Genomic DNA, 21,663 nt, shown 5'->3' on the forward strand with positions numbered 1-21,663 from the left:
ACAGCACTTCTAAATCAGTCACGGGATCTAGGAATTTCCTATTTTTATAAAGACATTTTCTGAGGTTATTCTAATGAATAACCCGTTTGGGAGTCACTAAACTAGATAATCCCTCGGGACCCTTCCAGCTTTACCATTCTATAATTCGTTTATAAGTAGAGAGCTACTCAAGTTACAGCAGAGCTTCTCAAGTTACAGCATTATTTCCATTTGAACTATCCAGAGAATCATCTTTTCTAGGTAGGGGCTCCCACCTATGGAAGAGAAAGGAATTGATGCATTTTTCACTTAGGGAAAAAGACTGCAGTTTCAATAACTGGTTCAAGGTCACAATGCTGTGGTTTTCTTATTTCCAAATCCCTATACTTTGCACTTAAAGTTCTGCCTATTCGTCTCAGTAAGCTTTGACTTTGGCCGACTTTCTGGGCAAGTGGCTTGGCATTGGCCTGTATTACTTTAATAAACATTTGCCAGTTTCCCAAAAATCTGGGCATGGTGCTGATTGGTGGTGTATTAGCTCCTCTTGATTCGTCATTGTTCTCACATGTAGCCTCATTTGCGTAGGTACAGAATGTCTACGTTTCCTTTAGTTGTCATAAAATATTTATTGAGCATCAGGGATGTACTTCTCTGTGATAGGCTGTATATAAGCACAGCAAGGTAAACATCGGTTGTAAACTAACTGCTGCATTTGTGCTAGGCGCTCAGAAGTATGCAGCTTCTCTGCTGTATATTTCTGTCTTAAATGTCCTTCAGTTTTGCAGGTCACATAATAAAGAGGCCTGGTCCTCACAATGTCCGTAACACAAGTACTTTCAGAACACTACAAGATTACCTTTGAAATATGGCACTTTGGGAATATGCCAGCTGTAAAAATTACATGTTATGCTTTATTTCTAAAAGCAGTTTGAGCTGTTGCAGTTCAAAGCCTCTGGAAGCAGCACTGACAGAGAGGAGAAAAGAATCTTCTGTAGGGAATTTTCATGTCTTGAGGGAAATAGAATCTATCAAAGGGAGTTCTCTTCCTTAAAAGCCTTCTGATCATCTCAGTGCCATTATTTGGCAAATAAATTAACTTTGACATTTAAAAAGGTTGTTAGGGGTGTAAAATGGGACTCAGAAGTTCTAATTCCCTGTAGTGGTGCTGGGTTCGTCTCATGTACAGGTACGTTTGTTTTTTTCTTAGAAACCACCAGAAGGGGGGTATATATTTTACATGAAATACATATTTAGACTTTTGAGGGGACTGTTTCATAAAGGTGTCACTTGATTTTTCAGGTTATTTACATCTGCTGAAGAAACATTTTCACATTGTAAGTCTGAGCATCAATTTAATATTGATAACATGGTCCATAAACATGGTGAGTATTTTTTAGAATAAAGGAAATTATTGTTGTGAAATTTAAGTTCAAACTTTGTATTCTTCTAGAACTTTCCTTTCCTCTACAAGTTCAATATGGTGAAAAATATAGGAGCAGCCTATCTAATGAAGTTTTTTTGACAAGTGGCCTTTGAAGAAGGACTAATTATAAGTCATTCTTCTAGATAAGATTCACTGTATTTAAGCTTGTATTCACTTCACAACTAAAAAGGAAAAAACAACGTTGGCATGTGATTGCATTTTTATCGTATTAGAACTAGGGAGAGCAAGGACAGAAGTGGGCTTTGGAAAGGGTGGTGGTCCTTATGGAAAAAGCTCACCAGGTCAAAGCATAACATGAACTTCAGGGCATACAAAGTTGAGTTTGGTAAGAGTATAGAAAAAGGAATGATGAAGTTAAGGTGGTAAGCAAAATACTTAGATGATGATTCTTTTGAAACTTGCATTTACACATGCTTCCTTTATAATTAAAGTCTTCTACTTCTTTAAATGGATGCAGAAGTGCTACACTATTCCACTAAAATTAAATACAGAATTGTTTTTTTAGTCCCTGCATTTACTATCAACTAGAAAAGACATTAAACATGTGATACGTTTATAAATCATAAATTCAGCTGCAACTGCTTTTGTAAGACATGAATGACTTATTCTCATTCGTTTTTTTATGTGCATTTTTTAATGTTTATTTATTTGAGAGAGAGAGCGTGTGCACGAGTGGGGGAGGAGCAGAGAGAGAGGGAGAGAATCCCAAGCAGGCTCTGCGCTGTCAGTGCGTCCCTTTATGTGCATTTTAAAACTGAATTGGAATCATACTTTAAATATAATTTTGAGGTATGCCTGGGTGGCTCCTTTGGTTAAGCATCTGACTTCAGCTCAGGTTTGTGAGCTCAAGCCCCACATTGGGCTCTGCGCTGGCAGCTCAGACCCTGGAGCCTGCTCCGGATTCTGTGTCTCCGTATCTCTTTCTCTGCCCCTCCCCTGCTTGTGCGTGCTCTCTCTCTCAAAAATAGTTACGTTTTTAAAAATAATTTGTAATTTTCTTCATTTAATAGAGGTTTTTGTATGCTATTATGCATCTAAAACATTTTCAGTGCTGTTATATTTCTCATAACAACATTATTCATGACAAATAATGCCCAGTTGGTTGGACATTCTATTGCTTTTCCTTGCTTTAAATCCTGCTTCATTTCCGGAAAGAAGAGAACCAGAGAACAAGCCTTATTGTTTTTTAATTTACATCACTTAACTTAATATAAAAGCTATTTCACTTTGTATACTCCATGTCTGACAAAATTATAATTTGGTAGGCACCCTAAAAATAGGGGATTTAAAACTTTTGGCTGTATATCAACTGCCAGATAGTTGTTAAAATCTACAACCAAATCTTCCCGATTTGTGTTGTTTTTACAAATGAGGATTTGAATTCTAAAAATTAATTTCTTACTTTTTAGAAATGCAAGAAAAACATTAAAAATTGTCATCCATATGGCTGTTTCTTCAGATATTCAGAAGTATTAAAGTTACTATTTCTAGTTCTTAAGAAATTCAAAATATTGTCAGTTGTAGTTTAGAGGACAGGAATATTTTGTTATTTAACCTCTATAGAACAGGTCAATTAGACAAACTCCTCTTATATGAAAATAGATGAATTATCTTTTTTTTTCCCTTTTAGGACTGGAATTTTATGGCTACATTAAACTAATAAATTTTATTAGACTTAAGGTAAGTTGGTAGCTTAATTTATAATTTTGTTTGGAAACAAAAGAAACACCACAGTGACTAATGATGCCCTGGTTTTAGAAAAATACAAAGAACTGCTAAATGAGAAACTGTTTTAGATTTAGCAGTCATCACATTGGGGGAATCGTGGACGTTAGGAACTTGTCCAACATGCAGCACCAAGTAAATGAATACACACCATGCTTAGTAACGTTTCATTTTTAACTGTGTCTAGGAGGTGAATTGTTGTTATGTGAAAAAGTAATTGAGTGTCAAATAAGGGGAAATACTGATACACAATATTTCTCTAAGATCAGAAATAATTTCTAATGTGATTCCAAGTACTGTGGTTGTCTTTTCTATTTTTCAAATACTTTGTCCTTTTTTCTCTTCTATTCAAATGAATGTTTATGTTGCCACTTCCTCCAAATCCAAACAATATTGAATCCAACATTGAAACCATATTGCATATTAATGTAAGCAGTCATCTAATCAAGTTAATGAAGTGAGAGGTGAACATAGACTCTGTAAATAGAGGTTTTACATAAGGTAGACATGGTTCCTTTTTTTTTTTACTTAATTTTCCTAGTTTTTGCTAGGGGTGGTTTGTGATTATATACAATGAAAAAACATGCAATTAATTTTATATCCAGAATCCTACAGTTGAGTATATGAATTCCATATACAACCCAGTGCCTTGGGAGAAAGAAGAGTATTTGAAGCCAGTATTAGAAGATGACCTATTACTTCAATTTGGTAAGATGAACTTACAGTATCTACTTTAATGTAGGGTCATTTGTAATGGCAAAATGGTGGTTAAAAGTGTTCTAGGAAAATATATTACCTCCTTCATTCTCTGACGACTTCACCAGGTGGTTGGTCTCAATAGGAAAGTTAACTTTAAGAACTGCTAGTCACACTCATCATTACCAGAGAGAAATTTAGAAATAGGAGCTTGTTTAAACATTGTATACAAGATGTTCTGAAACATAGGGAGACTTGAGAGAATAATTTTTAATTGTAGGCTACTTTTTAGTCTACTAAAATTTATGACTAAAATTTTAATTTAGTTTGCTAAAATTAATTAAACTTTTAATTTATTTTAAATTAACCATAATTTTAAAATCTGATTCAAAATAATTTTAAAGCAGACAATAATATTTGCTGCTTCTGTCTGACATATTTAAGTCTGATAATTGACTTTTCTTAAGACATCCAGTTTACTGAGATTTTATTTTGATGCAGAACAGATTCCACTCATTTCCTTGGGCTTGCCTACATGCACTAACTCTACAGCTTTCCTTGGGGCAGAGCCACTCTCATCTCCTGACTGTAGCTTTCTTACTTAGTTACTTGCTCTGTGCATTGACCATTCCTTATTGAACAGGGATCTTATGAAAATTCTGTTGGCTTCTTACAGATACTTGAATGTTCTAACTTACCAGGGTTAATGATTTATGTTTTTTCCCCTTGTTTATATTTGCTTCTATGTTTCTTGTGTCAGTAAGGTGAGGTAGAGGGTTTGCTCTTTTCAGACCAGTAAGACCAATCTAAACAGACATGTACCTTCACATATAGTAATTTAACAGTGTGTATTTGAGCACTTCTCTGAATAGTGAGAACTGTGGAAAACTACTCATTTCCTTGAGTAGTACCATCATTTGGTTGTGTGGTGGTACAGTGTAGTATTAAGGACCTTAATGTAGGAGTCAGAAACTATGTGACCCTGGACAGAGCTTTCTGTTTTTAAGTCTTCATGTATAAAATGAAGAACCCAGACCAGATTTCTGATATTCTTTCTAGTTCTAAAATTTGTTGAGTCCCAGGTTGATTCTTTCCTGTTTTTACAAATTCTCTTTAATCTCATTTCTCCCCAGAGTGACCAAAGTGATCTCCTTAATAAATGACAAGTGCCCACTAAGTGTTCTTCATGACTTCCTAAATTCAAAGTCATTCATTGAGCACTCACAGGATGAAAGTAGTATGTTAAATGTAGTAGAAACATGAATAAGGGAATCCTTCCCATAGGGAGTCTGCAATCTTAATAAGAGTGCTTTGTTTTTAAATGTCTGTCATGTATTATAGTATAAGGTCAAATATGGTAAGTTTCATGAGAAGTAGAAAAGGTAGTACAGTTCAGAAGAGGAAGAGATTATTCAGATCAACAAATATTGAGTGTTGTATGCTGGTCACTGTGGGTACAGATCAGTAGTGAATCTAACTCTCCAATGGTATATAAAGTTAATTTCTTTCAGCCTTAACTTATAAAAAAGGTGATAATGAGCCCTACTTTATAAAATTGTTACAAAGATAATGTGTATTAGCACAGTACCTGTCAGAGGGCAAGTGCTTAATAAAGGAGAATTTATTGTTATTAGTAAATAACTAAGGCCTCCAGGAGTTTGGATGAAGCATGACTGTGATCTGGAACACTTAAAGAGACCTAGTTAAAAAAGGAGAATTTGAACCAGGCATGCCCTTGAGTGCACTGCCTGTGTTCTCTGTCTGTGCTCCTAGCCATTGGTGGAGCAGGATGGAAGAGAAGGTCGTGATTCTGGCGCCAAGCTTGATGACTGACTATTGCACTTCCACTGCCTTTCAGTAAATATTGAGCATCTGTTAAGTATTAGGCTTTGAGGATGTAAAGATGCTAAATTAATAAAGATGACTAAGAAAATAAGCAATGAAAGTATAAGGGAGGAACAGTAACTTTACAAGGGATAAACCTGGCAAACACTACCATAGCCAGATAATCACATCAGCGATAAACCATGTTGATAGTGTGAGCTCTTTATATGATGTCATGAGAATGGTACTTTCCCTCTGGTCTTTCTCCCCAAAACTGATATCCTCATTCTGACCATGAAAAACCATCAGACACACAAAGTAAGTGTCATTGTCCAAACTACCTGACCAGTACTCCTCAAAACTGTCAAGGTCTCAAAAACAAGGAGCGTCTGAGAAACTGTCATTGCTGAAGACAGGCTTAAGGAGACCTGACAATTGAATATACTGAAGTATCCTGGATAGGATCTTGGACAGAAAGGGGACATTAGGGAAAAACTAATGAAATACGAGTAAATAAAATGAGTTATTTTTTTAAGTACTGTGTAATATTTGAAACATACTCTACAAAGGGTTAATATTCTTTTATATAAAGAACTCTTAACCACTGAGAGACAAAGATCTCTTGATAGAACAATGGGGAAAATTACATGATTAGACAGTTCACCCAGAAAGGTTCAAAAATTGCCCAACAGTGAGATACCATTTCTCACCTGTCAGACTGGTAAATATTTTTAAAGTATGACAACATTTCTGTTGTCAGCGTTGTGGAGATACATTGCCAGTAGAATGCGCGTTTGGCAACACCTCACCAAACTGCATATGTACTTACTTTTTAATACAGCAGTTTCTCTGATAATAATCTGTCTTGAAGGTATACCTCCAACAGCCTGAAAAGACATATACACAAGATTATTCAATACAGCATGATAATTTCCAAATATTGACAACAACTTAAATCCCCGTACATAGGAGAGTGATAGAGTAGGCTATGGTGTGTCCACACCGTGGAGTAGTATACATCTATTAAAAACCACGGAGATCTCTGAACTGATAGAGTGATATCCAAGACATACCGTGAAACGAGAAAAGGCAGAGCTCAAAGGAGTATCTATGGTATGATACTCTGTTCATGTAAGAAAGAAAGGGATTTGAGAAAGTACATGTGTCTGTTCGTTTGTTGAAAGAAATACAGGAAGGATAAACTAGAAACTAGAGAGAGTAGTTACTTACGGGGCTTAGTGGGACAGGGATGGGAAGAAAGACATAATGGGGTTGAGGTTACAGGGGTAATGAGGGAGTGACACTTCTCTGAGGGTACCTTTTTGTATAGCTCCAACTCTTAGAACTGTGGGAATATTTCTCCTAGCCTTCGTGTAAAACAACAACAACAACAACAAAGCATCCTGGATGTGTGTGTGAGGATACGGGGGGTGCAAAATGGAATACAAACACTAACAAATGAACTTAAGTATATTACAGAGGAATAATGTAATAGCTGAAGTGGGTAGGGAAGAAAAGAACTGTGTGAGTAACTGAAATCTTGACTGGATATTGTGCTGAGGCTATAGGTAAAAAGAACTACATAAATGCTGTAATCTACTAAGTTAAAGGTGTTTCTCACAGAATATGGATTAGCAATTCTGGCACTACTTTCTGTATGTAACAGCATGGACAAGTAAGTAAATATATTATGGATAATAAGAGCTAGGTTTTCACTGTTAGAGAAGGAGGTTTCAAATAAGGAAATAGGGAAGGATAAAATGAGTCCTATGGTGATAGATTGGAATCAGAAGTATCAGTATAAATTCCACACTTTTTAATATATATTCAGATAAATACAAAAATATAGATGTGTGTGCATGTGCGGGTTAGTATAGACACATGTATTTCCTAGCTCTGTTTAAGAGCCTAGAAAAACCCCAGTAGCAATGAGCACACTTACTGCCCAGATTTTAACACCATTATCCAGTAAAAGGAACCAAGGCTCTTTAGAGAAGTGAGTGATTCCTTGGATGGGGCAGGATGATACAGGATGAGTCTGGGAAAGCTTGTGCCACAAATTAAGGACGTACTTAAAAAGAAAAGGTGGTGGCGGGGTGCCTGGGTGGCTCAGTCGGTTAAGTGGCCGACTTCGGCGCAGGTCATGATCTTGCGGTCCGTGAGTTCAAGCCCCGCGTCGGGCTCTGTGCTGACAGCTCAGAGCCTGGAGCCTGTTTCAGATTCTGTGTCTCCCTCTCGCTGACCCTCCCCTGTTCATGCTCTGTCTCTCTCTGTCTCAAAAATAAATAAAATGTTAAAAAAAAATTAAAAAAAAAAAAAAAAAGAAAAGGTGGGGGAGGAGGGGACTTAACAAAAGAATACCAGAGCCAACCTGAAGGAATCCTAATGGTCAAAGCTGGAGTAATTTGAGCAACACAGAAAGTGATACTATTGGGTTTTAATCCACAGGATAGAATAAATATCCATGAATCCATAATGACATAGTCAATCAAATAAATGGAGAAGGAACAGCTTGATCTTAGAGTAAAATTTTCATTAATGTGGAAGAGAAGAGAGAAATAGAAAATCACTGTTAGGCAAACACCACAGTAATAATTTGCAGAAAGGATCCACCAATGGATGCTAAGATTAGTGGGCAGAAATTTAAGGTGAAACAGGTTCATAGTATCTCCCTCAAGAAATTTAAGTACAAAGGAGATGTTAGCTTTTCCAGCAGACACTACCACAACCAAGTGATCAAGGTTAACATCATCATTAATGAGTCATACTGACACCGAGAAACCCCTTGGTAAAATGCACTCAGAACACAACATCATTTTTCTGCTGTTCTTGCCAAGAATGTGTAACTTTATTCCACTAATGAAAAAACATCAGACAAAGCCAGGTTGACAGACAAACTACAAAATTAGTGATCGGTACTCTACGAAAAGTGTCCGATACAGTTCTTGGGTGCAGGGTTCTAAAAATAATTCGTTCAAGGTGCTGATTATTTTAGTTCTGACTTCTATGTATTTTTGGATTTTTCTAATCTAATTCATCAGTTGTTGATAGAGGTGTATTTACATTTCTGTGATTGAAGAATGGTCTGTTTTTTCCTTTTAATTCTATCAGTTTTTGCTTTTATGAGGTTTATACTCATTTATAATTGTTATGTCGTTTTGACAAATTGACCATCCTTTGTGGTAGTTCTCAGTTGCCAAAATGAACCTCCTAAGACAGAATGTAGGTGATTTGAACCTCCTAAGACAGAATCTAGATGTGGAAATTCATCTTCCTGAATATGGTTTAAGACTTTGAATTAGACTGTTTTGATAAATTGTAGTTATGGATCTTAATGTTTACTGAATCCTTCCTCCTTTTTTTTTTTTTTTTTTTTCTAAATTTTTTTTTCCAACGTTTATTTATTTTTGGGACAGAGAGAGACAGAGCATGAACGGGGGAGGGGCAGAGAGAGAGGGAGACACAGAATCGGAAACAGGCTCCAGGCTCTGAGCCATCAGCCCAGAGCCCGACGCGGGGCTCGAACTCACGGACCGCGAGATCGTGACCTGGCTGAAGTCGGACGCTTAACCGACTGCGCCACCCAGGCGCCCCGTCCTCCTTTTCAACATTTAAGCTTTAGTATATGGTTGTCTATGTATTATTAGTGTTGAAAGTTTTTACTTTGCCTTTCATTGCAGCAAAAAGCAAAACAGAAACTTGCTAAAACAAAGAAGTCAATTCCTTTAATCAGTTCTAATCTGTAACTTAAACTAACAGCTTGGCTGGCAAACTGTATAGAAGTTTTTTTGTTTTTTTTTTTTTAATGTTTATTTTTGAGAGACAGAGACAGAAAGACAGAACACAGTGGGGGAGGGGGCAGAGAGAGACACACACACACACAGAATCCAAAGCAGGCTCCAGGCTCTGAGCTGTCAGCACAGAGCCCGATGAGGAGCTTGAACCCATGAACCGTGAGATCATGACCTGAGCTGAAGTCAGGCACTTAACCGTCTGAGCCACCCAGGCGCCCCTTGAAGAAGTTTGAAAATGAGATACACAGTGAAAGTTGTAGTACGAAGTAGAAAATATGGTGCTGTCCTTAAATAGTTTGGACATACTTTGTTGCTCTCGTTAAGTTTTGGTGAATTAAATAGTGAATGAATCTATAGTTTTTTAAAACAAATGACTCAGTATTCTGCCAGATGGATTAGAGTTCAGTGGTATACTGCTGTACTGTTTTTATAAGAAGTTGAACTTAGGCTCTAGTGTCTAAGTTATAATATTCTAATGTACTTGTTTCCCTTTTTTTTTTAATCTTTATTTTTTTTTTTTTAATTTTTTTTTTTTTCAACGTTTATTTATTTTGGGGACAGAGAGAGACAGAGCATGAACGGGGGAGGGGCAGAGAGAGGGAGACACAGAATCGGAAACAGGCTCCAGGCTCTGAGCCATCAGCCCAGAGCCTGACGCGGGGCTCGAACTCCCGGACCGTGAGATCGTGACCTGGCTGAAGTCGGATGCTTAACCAAGTGTGCCACCCAGGCGCCCCATAATCTTTATTTTTTGAGAGAGAGAGAGAGAGAGAGAGAGAGAATCCCAAGCAGGCTCCACGCTTAGCATGGAGCCCAACACAGGGCTCTTTCTTACGACTGTGAGATCATGATCTGAGCTGAAATCAAGAGTCGGATGCTTAACCGGCTGAGCCACCCGGGCACCCCTCTCGTGTATTTGTTAAGCTTGGTTATTTTGTCCCAACTCTAAAGAAGTGTCACCGCTAACAGCTGGCGATAAGAAAAAAAGCCATATTTCTCCCAGTGCTATACTGAAGAGAAGATGTATCTTCATTGCTTTTATTGCTTTATGTTGATCTGAAAGTTAATTGGACTGGTAAATAGACATGGGATTTTATAACACTCACTAGCTCCATGTGTTAACCTCTTTTTGCAGAGTTATTAGTTCTACAGTGGAAGTTAATAATTATACATAGTGAAATTAAATTTAAACCAAGAATTTTTAATAATGTTAGGAATCAGGATATTCAATATCAGCAATAAGACCTCAGTGTATAGATTGCACTACCCCTTACGCAGGATGAAAAACTTACCTGAGTATATAGAATTCTTTATGTGCATACTGTCCTTAGTGAATATGTAAATGTAATACCTGTTATTCTATAGATAAAGACTCAGAGTCTGAGAAGGAACCATGTGTAGTGGCAAGAACGTGAGCTAGGAGGGCAGGCATGGGTGGGAATCTTAGTTTTTTTATGAAACATTCAAATGACTTTGGTCTAGTCACTTAATTTCTCTGAAATTTATTTTCCCATGCCCTAAAATAGAAATATTTATATCCTAGGTTTGTTTTGAGGAGAAATGAAATGTAATATGTGTACTTGAAAGAAATATGGTGATAAGTACATATTAGAGCTGTTTCCTTCCACTTTTTTGTTTCTTCTTGGGTTTGGTTCGTTATAATTAATGCCTTTTTGTTTCTTTCTGGGTTTGGTTCAGTATAATTAACACTTTTATATGTGGTTAACTTAGCTACCTAATGAACAACTTTAATAGCATGCTCTTTAAATTTAAATGGAAACAGCTTCAGTATTAAATATTTATTTAATTAAAAGTACTTTTACAAGTTTTTCTCAGCTGGCTGCATAACAGGCCCTCAGAATATATTTATTCTGAGTTAACATGTTTGTATTTGCTTCATTGTTAGAAGATAGCTTAATAATAACGTCCATTCTTTCCTTAGATGTAGAAGATCTTTATGAACCGGTGTCACTCCCATTCTCATACCCCAATGGACTCAGTGAAAATACATCTGTTGTTGAAAAATTGAAACATATGGAAGCCAGAGCACTGTCTGCTGAAGCTGCATTAGCTAGAGCACGTGAGGATCTGCAAAGAATGAAGTAATTTTTCAGTCTTAACAGAAAATTCGTTATTTAGATTCCGAAAGTAATACGACTTATATAATAAAGTGGAATATGGTAAAACATTTTGTATATTGGAAAGCACAATGTAGGTATCTAACTTTAAATTTATTTTAAATTAATTTTAATGATATGCAACATTTTAATATGTTATAGATATAGTTGATTAACATAAAATTCTGTGGTTTTACCTGTTCTCACATACTTCTTTATAATTACTTTTGTACTAATGGTAATTTTCCTGGGAGTGTTACCCTCTTGAGAGCTTTTGTTCTTTGAATTACTCTATATCTAATAGATTTCTCCATTTTACTTTTTCTCTCCTAGGCTTTTAAAGGGAAGTGATTAATATTTTTTTAGCTTTGGGGAAAATACAGTGTTGAAATTTTTGTTTTTAAAGAATCAAAGTATAATTAGGTAGTATTTAATTAGAAAACCACCGGGAGCCTGGGTGGCTCAGGTCATGATCTCATGGTTCTTGAGTTCGAGCCCTGCATCGGGCTCAGTGCTGACAGCTCAGAACCTAGAGTCTGCTTCGGATTCTGTGTCTCCCTCTGTCTCTCTGCCCATCGTCCCCTGCTCATGCTCTGTCTCTCTCTCTCTTTCTCAAAAATAAGTAAATATTAAAAATAATTAAAAAAAAAAAGAAAGAAAGAAACCAGCTACATAGGATGATTTTCTTCAGTGGGTAAATTAGCTTTCTACTGGCACTACACAGAATTTAATGTGCATATGAATCACCTGGGAATTCGTTAAACTGTAGGTTCTGAGTCAGAGATCTGAAACAGGGCCTGAGATTCTGCATTCCTACCAAGTATAGTGTTAGCTATTGGATTTGTAAGTTGGTTGCCATTCCCTCAGTACCCATTTGATGGTTTGCTAGAATGTTCAATAAGGAAGATAGTATAGATGATTGTGGTTCTCTTTCCCTGTTTTTGAGATTATATGCTGGGTAATCCAGTAACCAACAACAACTCTCCCCCATTATATACATCTAGATTCTTTTTTTTTTTATGTTTGTTTATTTTTGAGAGAGAGTGAGAGAGCCCATGCATACTTATGAGCGGGGGAGGGCGGGCAGAGAGAGAGGGAGACAGAGAATTTCAAGCAGGCTTCGTGCTAGCAGTGCAGAGCTCGATGTGGGGGCTCGAACTCAGGAACCGTGAGATTATGACCTGAGCTGAAATCAAGAGTCAGATGCTCAACTGACTGGGCCACCCAGGCGCCGCATTATAGATTCTTAATGTGTTGTGATCAGAGAGAGAACTGAGTTTTAGAGCTGGAGTGCATGGTGTTGGTGTATGTAAATAATTCTCCATTTGGGTCAACTTTCTGCCCTTACTACCTTTCCATGACATACATAATATGTTTTTTTTTTTTTTTTTTTCAACGTTTATTTATTTTTGGGACAGAGAGAGACAGAGCATGAACGGGGGAGGGGCAGAGAGAGAGGGAGACACAGAATCGGAAACAGGCTCCAGGCTCTGAGCCATCAGCCCAGAGCCCGACGCGGGGCTCGAACTCCCAGACCGCGAGATCGTGACCTGGCTGAAGTCGGACGCTTAACCGACTGCGCCACCCAGGCGCCCCCATAATATGGTTTTAAAGAATATTAATAGTGTTGAAATAAACCACATTGATTCAGCTGCTACAATAGATTTTAGAACAATAGAAATAATAAAGTTGAATAAAGACAATGTGCTTTTGTTCAGTCGAAAGATACAAACAGCTCTAATCTGCAGTTGGCAGTGTTTTTGTGGTTTGCAGAAGGAATGTTTACAACCGGGTTTGCATATGCCATTGCTTGAGATCCAGCAGGGGGAGCTTTCAGTTGCTTAAGATAGAATGGAGTTAGAAGGCTCATCACACTGCACGCCCCGCTCCCTCCCCATTCCTCTCCCTCAACCTCTAGCCTTTCCTTTTTTCACGGTCCAATAAACCTGTCTCAAGGGTCTATTTCAAATTGATTACAGACAATTTGCTCAGGATTTTGTGATGAACGCAGATGTCAGAACCTGCTCGTCATCTACTACTGCCATTGCAGACCTCCAGGAAGATGAGGATGGTGTTTATTTCAGCTCATACGGGCATTATGGGATACATGAAGAAATGCTAAAGGTTAGAGAAGAGCACAAAAGTACCAAGTCCATACTAAAGGAAAAATAGAATAAAACAAGTTCTTAATACATATGCTATAGGAGAACTGGTCATTTTTTGTGTTGTTTTGTTTTTTTTGAACTTCTTGTTAAATCTCTTTGGTGCTTAATAGCACATCTTGGGTTCAAAAAGCTACAGGAGCATCACAGTCACTGTAAATTCTATTGAAGATCATTATTAATCTTTATTAGGAAATCTTTTGCTTGAAATAGAACATCGGAAAAAAACAACTGCTGCTGATTTTTGTCTTCTCAGGAGCAACTGTTAAATAGGAACAAATAAGTTATATATTTGCCTTTTAATGTACAAAGGGAACGATTAATTTTAGTATGTTATATGGTAATATTGACCTCAGTTTGAGCAAATTATTCTTTGGTATAAAGTTAAGAAATAATTCTCACAGTTGTCATGGCATAACTTTTTTACATTTGAAATCAATTTCCTAAATTGATCAAATCAGGTTTTTAAATTTGGTTGGTTTTAATTTTTATAATGATAAAACCCATGTAAAATATAAGTAGATTTCTAGCTGTACCTGGCAATTATGCATTGTATCATGTATTATAGATTGTAAAACAGTAAGGTGTAATTTTTTAATGCATTGAAACTAAAAGTATTTATAGTAAAACAAACATTGGAATGTAAAAAATTTATTGAAAATGTTAGATGTTCATCTCTGTGCATTTTTGGAGGCCACTACCCTTTCTTAAAACCAGCCAGCAAAAAATTCATTCATAAATCCTTCCACACAAGATTGTTCTATTTTATGGAAGCCCTAAGACCATGTTCCCCTGACAGCTATGCATTTAAAATAACTAGGGATATTTAATAACATGTATGTATTTATTGAGTCAGATTTGCAAGATCACAGAGTGGAGGTCTGCTGATTAATAGCAATTGTAACTACTTGGGGTCTTTTAAAGTAGTGTCATGTCATTTCTTTACCAATGACATGTCACGGTTGTACTTCTTGTTGTCACTTGAGTTATGGCATAGCATTACAAATAACAGTTATCTTATAAATGATAAGTTATTTTAAGTCCAGAGTGAGTTTGTTTAAAAAAAATTGATTTGCTCTGTTTCCTTTGTTAAAATTAATTTTACCGCATCTAGAATTTTTCTTTTTAAGGAATTCACTTAAGCCCATGTTTGTCATTTTAAATCACCCCATCAATTTAAATGCCATGAACCTTTAATGGCTTTGGTATGGAAATTGTGTTGGATTTTCTGACAGATAAGATTACTGAGACTTCAAGTAGGTAGTACATAAAAGTGTCCTAGGTACAGTCATCAGGGAAGTCCAGTTTGAGTACTTACTTCCAAATGTCTGTTGTGGACATTTGTAGCTGTATGTCCATAAGCTATGTGCTGTGGATGAGTAGGAAATGTTCTGTGTATCGAGTAATATTTTGTTTCTTATCAAAACATTTTTTAGCACACATAATCTATTTAATGTTGTGCTACTAGATCTCACTTGATCTTTATAAAGAACTTAGAATGGAGAAACACGTATACAACTTATCTTAATGTTCAGAACTGGCCTTGCTTTTATAGGAATAGTATTTCGATTTTTCGTTGCTTAGCCTCAGATAGTTCAATGACACTGTTTTGGCATATGCTGTGATTATAATTATAAAGAAAGGTACTTTGTGATCTTACTTTCTGGAGTTCAGATGAAGATAATGGTTTTGAATTCCAGAGATACAGTCAGTGGAGGGATGGATTACATGAACTTACAAAATCCTTCACCACTTTATCTTTCTGAAGTCATTGTTGACTAATGTTGTAAGTCTGAGATGCATCACTCTCTTTTTTTCCAAGAAAAATACTGTTCACCCTGGTGAACGTTTATCACAGATCATAGTACCATTAAATAACTTTTCTTTACCGCATTCTTCTCATGGTGTCTGCAGCTGACTTGTGCAGTCCCTCCCCCTTCATCAGCCTATCCATTTGAAACACACTGCTGTTTATATGTACATGAAATTTATGCTATATAACTCTTCTGTAGTCTCATTTTTAATATATTTTTGTTATATTTGTAGGAATAATTCCATGGGACTTGACTAGTCTTAAAAGATTGTTTTGCTTCTTAGTAATTCTATTTTTCTTGTGTGTTTCTTAGTTTTAATAGGTTGGTGAAAACAGTAATTTTTAAAATTTCTATTTATTGCCTTATTCTGTATTGAAGTGTTAGTCTTTTCTGAGAATACATTCTTAGAAGTGGTTAGGAGTGCTAGTCTTTTATTTCTTGCATTTTCATGTTCACTGGATTTTTTTTTCAGTTATTAAATTGAAGCTCTGCTATGTCCAAGGCACCGTGTTTGGTATACTTTGAATTTTATTGCAGCAGGGTGAGCATGTGAACGAAAGCACATGAATCTGTAGGATGAGCCCGGCATGGAGGAGACGAAGGACTGCAGTGGCGGGAGCAGTGGTGCACGGATTTAGGACAGGAGTTGGGGTGCGAGTGATGAAGTTGGAGTAGTGGTGAGGCAGTGTGATTGGCGAGAGCTGATGGGCTGATGTTCACGCAGCAGAAAATCACCGCTTGTAGTGTATGGAGAGTATAAAAATGACCCAAAAATGTATGGAATGGTATATTTTTTTTTAAGAGACTTTTCATTATTTAACATGTGTGAGTTTATTTAAACATTAGATTCTCTCAGTAATTCTTAAAATAACTTCAGGGAAAGGTTTAATAAACCTGATTTAAAATTTTTGTTTGTGAAGCAATTAGAATTCCAACAGAAAACACAGAATTTTAATTGTGCACCTCCCCATTTTTATATCCTGTAATTAAGTAAAAACTACATGACTTTTAATCTGAGAACTTCTTTATATTTTTTTAATAAAAAATTTCCCGGTATTGGCTTAAAAATGTTTTTTGAAGTATATGTATTGCCAAAATTTTGATATTGTAGCACTTGGTGTAACATTTCTTTTTACCTGGTGTGAAACCCCAAACTGGAATTGCTGACCTCTTTTTATTGTGCTCATTTTATTTACTTGGCAGCAGAGCCCCTTCCTGCTTAATTCGCTGTCTTTGTAGGTCTCAACTGAAGTAATTTAAAAGGGAATCTGCTCTTTTCATGAGCGAAACTAAATGTTCACATTCGATGCCTGTCTTAGGTACAGGTCATGTGAGACTTCAGAGTGGAGAAGGCTCATAAATGTGGGCTGCAGGGCTCCAATGATTTATCTTCAGGATTACAGGCTTTTAAGCATCGTTTCCTACAACAGACATTTCTATAAACAAAACAGGATTATAAATCAGATAGGTGCTGATCAGTAGACTTTCTTAGAATAACCATACTCAGTGTAAATTCATTTTTTGTATGTAACTGTAAGTTTTACATTTATCTGTTTTGGATATTTTTCTCCCATGTTTTGATACAGCATTTTAACATTTAACATAGCAGTGTCCCTCTACTACAAGGAGTCAGCCTCTATTGAAAGGAGCAAGACATCATGTTCATCTTCTATTAGCTTTAATTATTAGTTGAAGTCTTATAATGACAATGCATGTCAAGACAAAAAATGTATACATCTTTTAAGAACTTTGATCCTGTTTGACTTTTAGTGATTTTCTGAAACATGTTCTTTGGGTGTTGTTGGTATTTCTGTTTTTTTATTGTTTTCTTTTAGGACAAAAAAATTAAGCTTGGCTTTCCAAGCAAAAAATAACTTTGGAAATTAGCAATTTGTGATAAAATAACAAATAGCTTCCTAAAACGTTTTATATTTTTAGTCTATCCTGTAAACAGAATGTTTTTCTCTCCCCCTAGGACAAAGTGCGAACAGAAAGTTACCGAGATTTTATATACCAAAATCCACATATCTTCAAAGACAAGGTGAGTAGCACAGGTTACAGAATTGTAGCCACATTTCATGTGGATCTTGGGTAGTAGAAGTCCCCTCTTGGGTCATCGTTGTGATAGCAGTTGATTCAGCGCACTCTGGCTTTATTTCATGGAAGACTTACGATGCTGCTCTGTGGTGCAGGATACTGATAGCAGGCATGCTCATCGGTGCTATCATTCAGTATACTGATTTTTTTAAATTGAAATTCATTAATTACAGTGATGTGGTTTTAGTTAAACTTTGCTTATCCAGATTCTGTTGCTGAAACCATATTTTTGATTTACTATGATGCCTATGAATTTCCAATGTATCAGATAAGCCCCATACCAAAGCGTACTTTTAATGATTACTCTAGTTTGTGTTAATTAGTTAAAAAATAATAATTTTAGGAAGTTATTATTAATAAGTAGGGGCAAATATTGTAAGGTAGGACTTACGTGCTTTCTTTTCAGATCTCATTTACTCCTTTATGAGACACGTTATATCTTACCATTAGTCTTAATACTCTTTCAGGTTATGTCAAAGATGAAATTTCACACAGTGTATGTGTGTCTGTTTGAAATTTGTGTCATTTATTTTTCCTCCCTGTGAATTGTGTTCATTTTTTCTTCTTCACTTCACCTCCTCCTCCCCTCCCTTTCTACAATGGCATGTTGACCTAAAAGTTCAGGTTTTCTATTCTTCCTTATTGGAAATTAGTCCACTAATTTAGTCAGATATCATCTCTGCCGCATGTATATCTTTGGGAATTTCCTCCACTCTTTCCACATCAAGAACATGTATATTGATAACATATCAGCTTTTCATAATTCCTTCTTCACCTTCACTTTATTTAGAAGGTACTTCTCCAAGCTCTTTCATAAGCTTCACATGATATTGCAGCAATGACTAACAGTTTTTATATTTTGAAAAATTTCTTTCCTTGATTCTTATATTCTTTGGAATATAATATGGATAGGCTTTTCATTTTCCATATCTATTTCCCAAGAGCAGTGTTTCACTTATGACTTAGCTGAGTTAACTGAAATTTGTTTTTTTGTTTTTTAATTTTAATGTTTATTTTGGAGATAGAGCATGAGCTGGGGAGGGGAAGAGAGAGAGGGAAACACAGAATCTGAAGCAGGCTTCAGGCTCTGAGCTGTCAGCACAGACAGCTGTCAGCACAGCCCCTGACATGGGGCTCAAACCCACAAACTGCGAGATCATGACCTGAGCAGAAGTTGGAGGCTTAACCGACTGAGCTACCCAGGTGCCCCGACAGCTGAAATTTATATGGTACTCTGCTCTCTTGGCCAACAAAGCATTACCTAACATGAGAGGTTTATGATGGTATGTGTTTCTTTGTATTTGCTGATCCCCTCTATAGATAAATAGGTGATTTCATTTTTAAAATCTTAGTTTTTATCAGTTCTTTGTATTTAGCTTTTTTGTATGCTTTTTATATGTTATTACAGCAGAGACTAAGAATTTTTGAATAGTTGGCTCTTACATTTATACCCAAGTGCTGGAACAATTTATCTTACATGTCTAAAAACCCACGTTGTTTCCAGCGAAACAAATATATTACCATTAAAATTTTCACTTTATATTTATAGTTAGATTATGTCCAGATTTTTATTTTATTTTTTTCATTAATATGTTGTGGAGAAATTAAGCATGTACTGGTCTGGGCATTATTAATCCTGCCTGGCTTCTCAGGAACCAGATATATAATAATTTTAGACAAGCAGTGGATCTCTTTAGGCCTCATCTGTAAAATGAAATCATTTTAACCCCTCTGGTTCAAAACTTTTATGATTTTTTTTAATTGTAAAATCATGGTCTTTGAGCCATCTTTCCTTAATACTTTTTGATATGAATACAATATGAATTCATTAAGTAAAATTAAGTTGAAGTTTCTTTTTCAGTATGCTTCTGAATAGACTTTTGTCCTATAATATGTAAGAATATACTGAAAAGGCACAAATTTTTTTTTTAATTTTTTTTTAATGTTTAGTTTTGAGAGAGAGAGAGCGCGCGCGAGCATGAGTGGGGGAGGGGCAGAGAGAGAGGGAGACACAGAATCTGAAGACGGCTCCAGGTTATGAGCTGTCAGCACGGAGCCTGACACGGGACTCAAACTCACAGACCGCAAGATCACGACCTGAGCCAAAGTTGGACGCTAAATCGACTGAGCCACCCAGGCACCCCGAGAAAGCACAAATATTTGTAATCAGAAGATTAATCATTGAGAAATTAAATAATTCTGAATATTTCTGTGTATATAGAATACATCTTACTAGATTTATCAATTTATATACATAGTTACTTTCTGCTTCTAGTTTTTTATTTGCAACAGTATTATAGAAATGTTAGGTATAGGGGGTGTCTGGGTGGCTCAGTCAGTTAAGCATCTGACAGTTGATCTTGGCTCAGGTCATGATCTCATGGTTTGTGATTTCAAGCCCTGAGCCCTGCGTTGGGCTCTGTGCTGGCAGTGCAGACTCTGCTTGGTATTCTCTATTCTGGCTGCTCCTCCCCCGCTGTCTCATGCTGTCTCCATAAAAATAAATGAAAAATCTTAAAAAAAAAAAAAAAAAAAAGAAATGTTTTGTGGATATTTTATACATTTTCAGACAAAATACGTGCCTGTGGAAAATAATAATGTTTCAGTTATTTTGTGTTTTACTTACTGCTCTTACTGAAGACATTAACTCTGCCAAAGTCAGGAAACACCTAATAAATAAGTTGGGAGCACTTTTCCTTAGCACTTTGTCTAAAATGCTTTCATGTAAGTTATCTATGTGTTATTAGTTTTGCTTGGCACTTACGACTTCTCAAACATGTATTATAATGTAAAATATTATACCTATCAATTTTTAATTCCCTAAAACACTTTCAGGGTTTAATCTTCTGTAGTTATTAATATTAAATAATCTAGAGCTTTCATATTTTTAGATGATGTGGGATACTGTATTATGCTATGGCTACAGAATTAGAAAATATACTACCATATATTTAAATAGCACTTGATAATTTATAGATTGCTTTCAAACATGTTGTCTCATTATTAGTATACAATAACTTGTAACTGGGCAGGGCAAATATTTATCTTCTTTTGCACATGTAGGTATTTGAGGTTAGTAGGTTAATTGACTTGCCCTAACACAGGCAACTAAAACAAAAACAACTTACTCCTTGTTGAGTGCCTTTAACCCTGTGCCACTACACTTAAAACACCGTTATGTTAGAATGAGTAATTAGGGTGAGATGCATTAGTTATGCTTTAATTCACATTATCTTTTATATATAGGTTATATGATTTCTGTGTGCCATGATAGAAAATTATTTAATTCTTTTTAAAAATTTATGAAATGACTTGTTTTCCTGAGTTTTATTATCATTGTTTTTATTTGCTTTTATTCCTCATCAGGTAGTCAAACTTCATACACTAGCTTCTATATTATATTACGTAGTGCATAGTAGAGATTTATTTTTCAAAAAAGTTCTAATATTTAAAACTGTTTCAACATCTGCCTTTCCTTCTCTTCTTCCTCCATCCCTCGCTTCCTGCTTCCTTTCCTTGGTTTCTTCTTTTTTTAAGTTTATTTATTTTGAGAGAGAAAGTGTGTGTGTGCACATGAGCAGGAGAGGAGCAGAGAGAGGGGGATGGAGAGAAAATCCCAAGCAGGCTTTGCACTGTCAGTGCAGAGCCCGACTTCGGGGCTCGATCCAGCCAACCGTGAAATTGTGATCCACCGGAGCCAAAATCAAGAGTTGGAAGCTCAACCGACTGAGCCACCCAGGCACTGCCCCTCCTTCATTTCTTTCTGAATGTGGTTTCAATTCACAAAGCTCCTGTGGAGGCCATATGGTTTCTCAGATTTAATTTAACTTTGGGTGGCATTTAACCGTGTTATCACCCACTCATAATTAATTTCTATTTGCAGTACATTGAAGAAATTCACAGGTGCCTTCTCTATGCTTTTGGTTATTATCCACAGTTAAATAGATTCACTTTTTTTCTTTTTTCTTTCTTTCTTCCTTCCTTTTTTTTTTTTTTTTTTTAGAAGAAGTG

The 21,663-nt window shown here is 36.1% G+C and overlaps 1 protein-coding gene across 1 annotated transcript in view; it reads left to right on the plus strand.

Annotated features, from left to right (window-relative positions):
• Positions 1-21,663, plus strand: part of PRMT3 (protein arginine methyltransferase 3) — a 147,589-nt gene that overhangs the window by 992 nt on the left and 124,934 nt on the right. The window contains exons 3-8 of the mRNA XM_045484777.1: positions 1,279-1,361; positions 3,054-3,103; positions 3,754-3,856; positions 11,405-11,564; positions 13,559-13,703; positions 17,531-17,596. Of these exons, the coding sequence (XP_045340733.1) occupies positions 1,279-1,361; positions 3,054-3,103; positions 3,754-3,856; positions 11,405-11,564; positions 13,559-13,703; positions 17,531-17,596 (607 nt within the window). The remainder of the gene's footprint in view (positions 1-1,278; positions 1,362-3,053; positions 3,104-3,753; positions 3,857-11,404; positions 11,565-13,558; positions 13,704-17,530; positions 17,597-21,663) is intronic.

Source organism: Leopardus geoffroyi, chromosome D1, assembly GCF_018350155.1.
Source record: "Leopardus geoffroyi isolate Oge1 chromosome D1, O.geoffroyi_Oge1_pat1.0, whole genome shotgun sequence".
Taxonomy (NCBI): Eukaryota; Metazoa; Chordata; class Mammalia; order Carnivora; family Felidae; genus Leopardus; species Leopardus geoffroyi.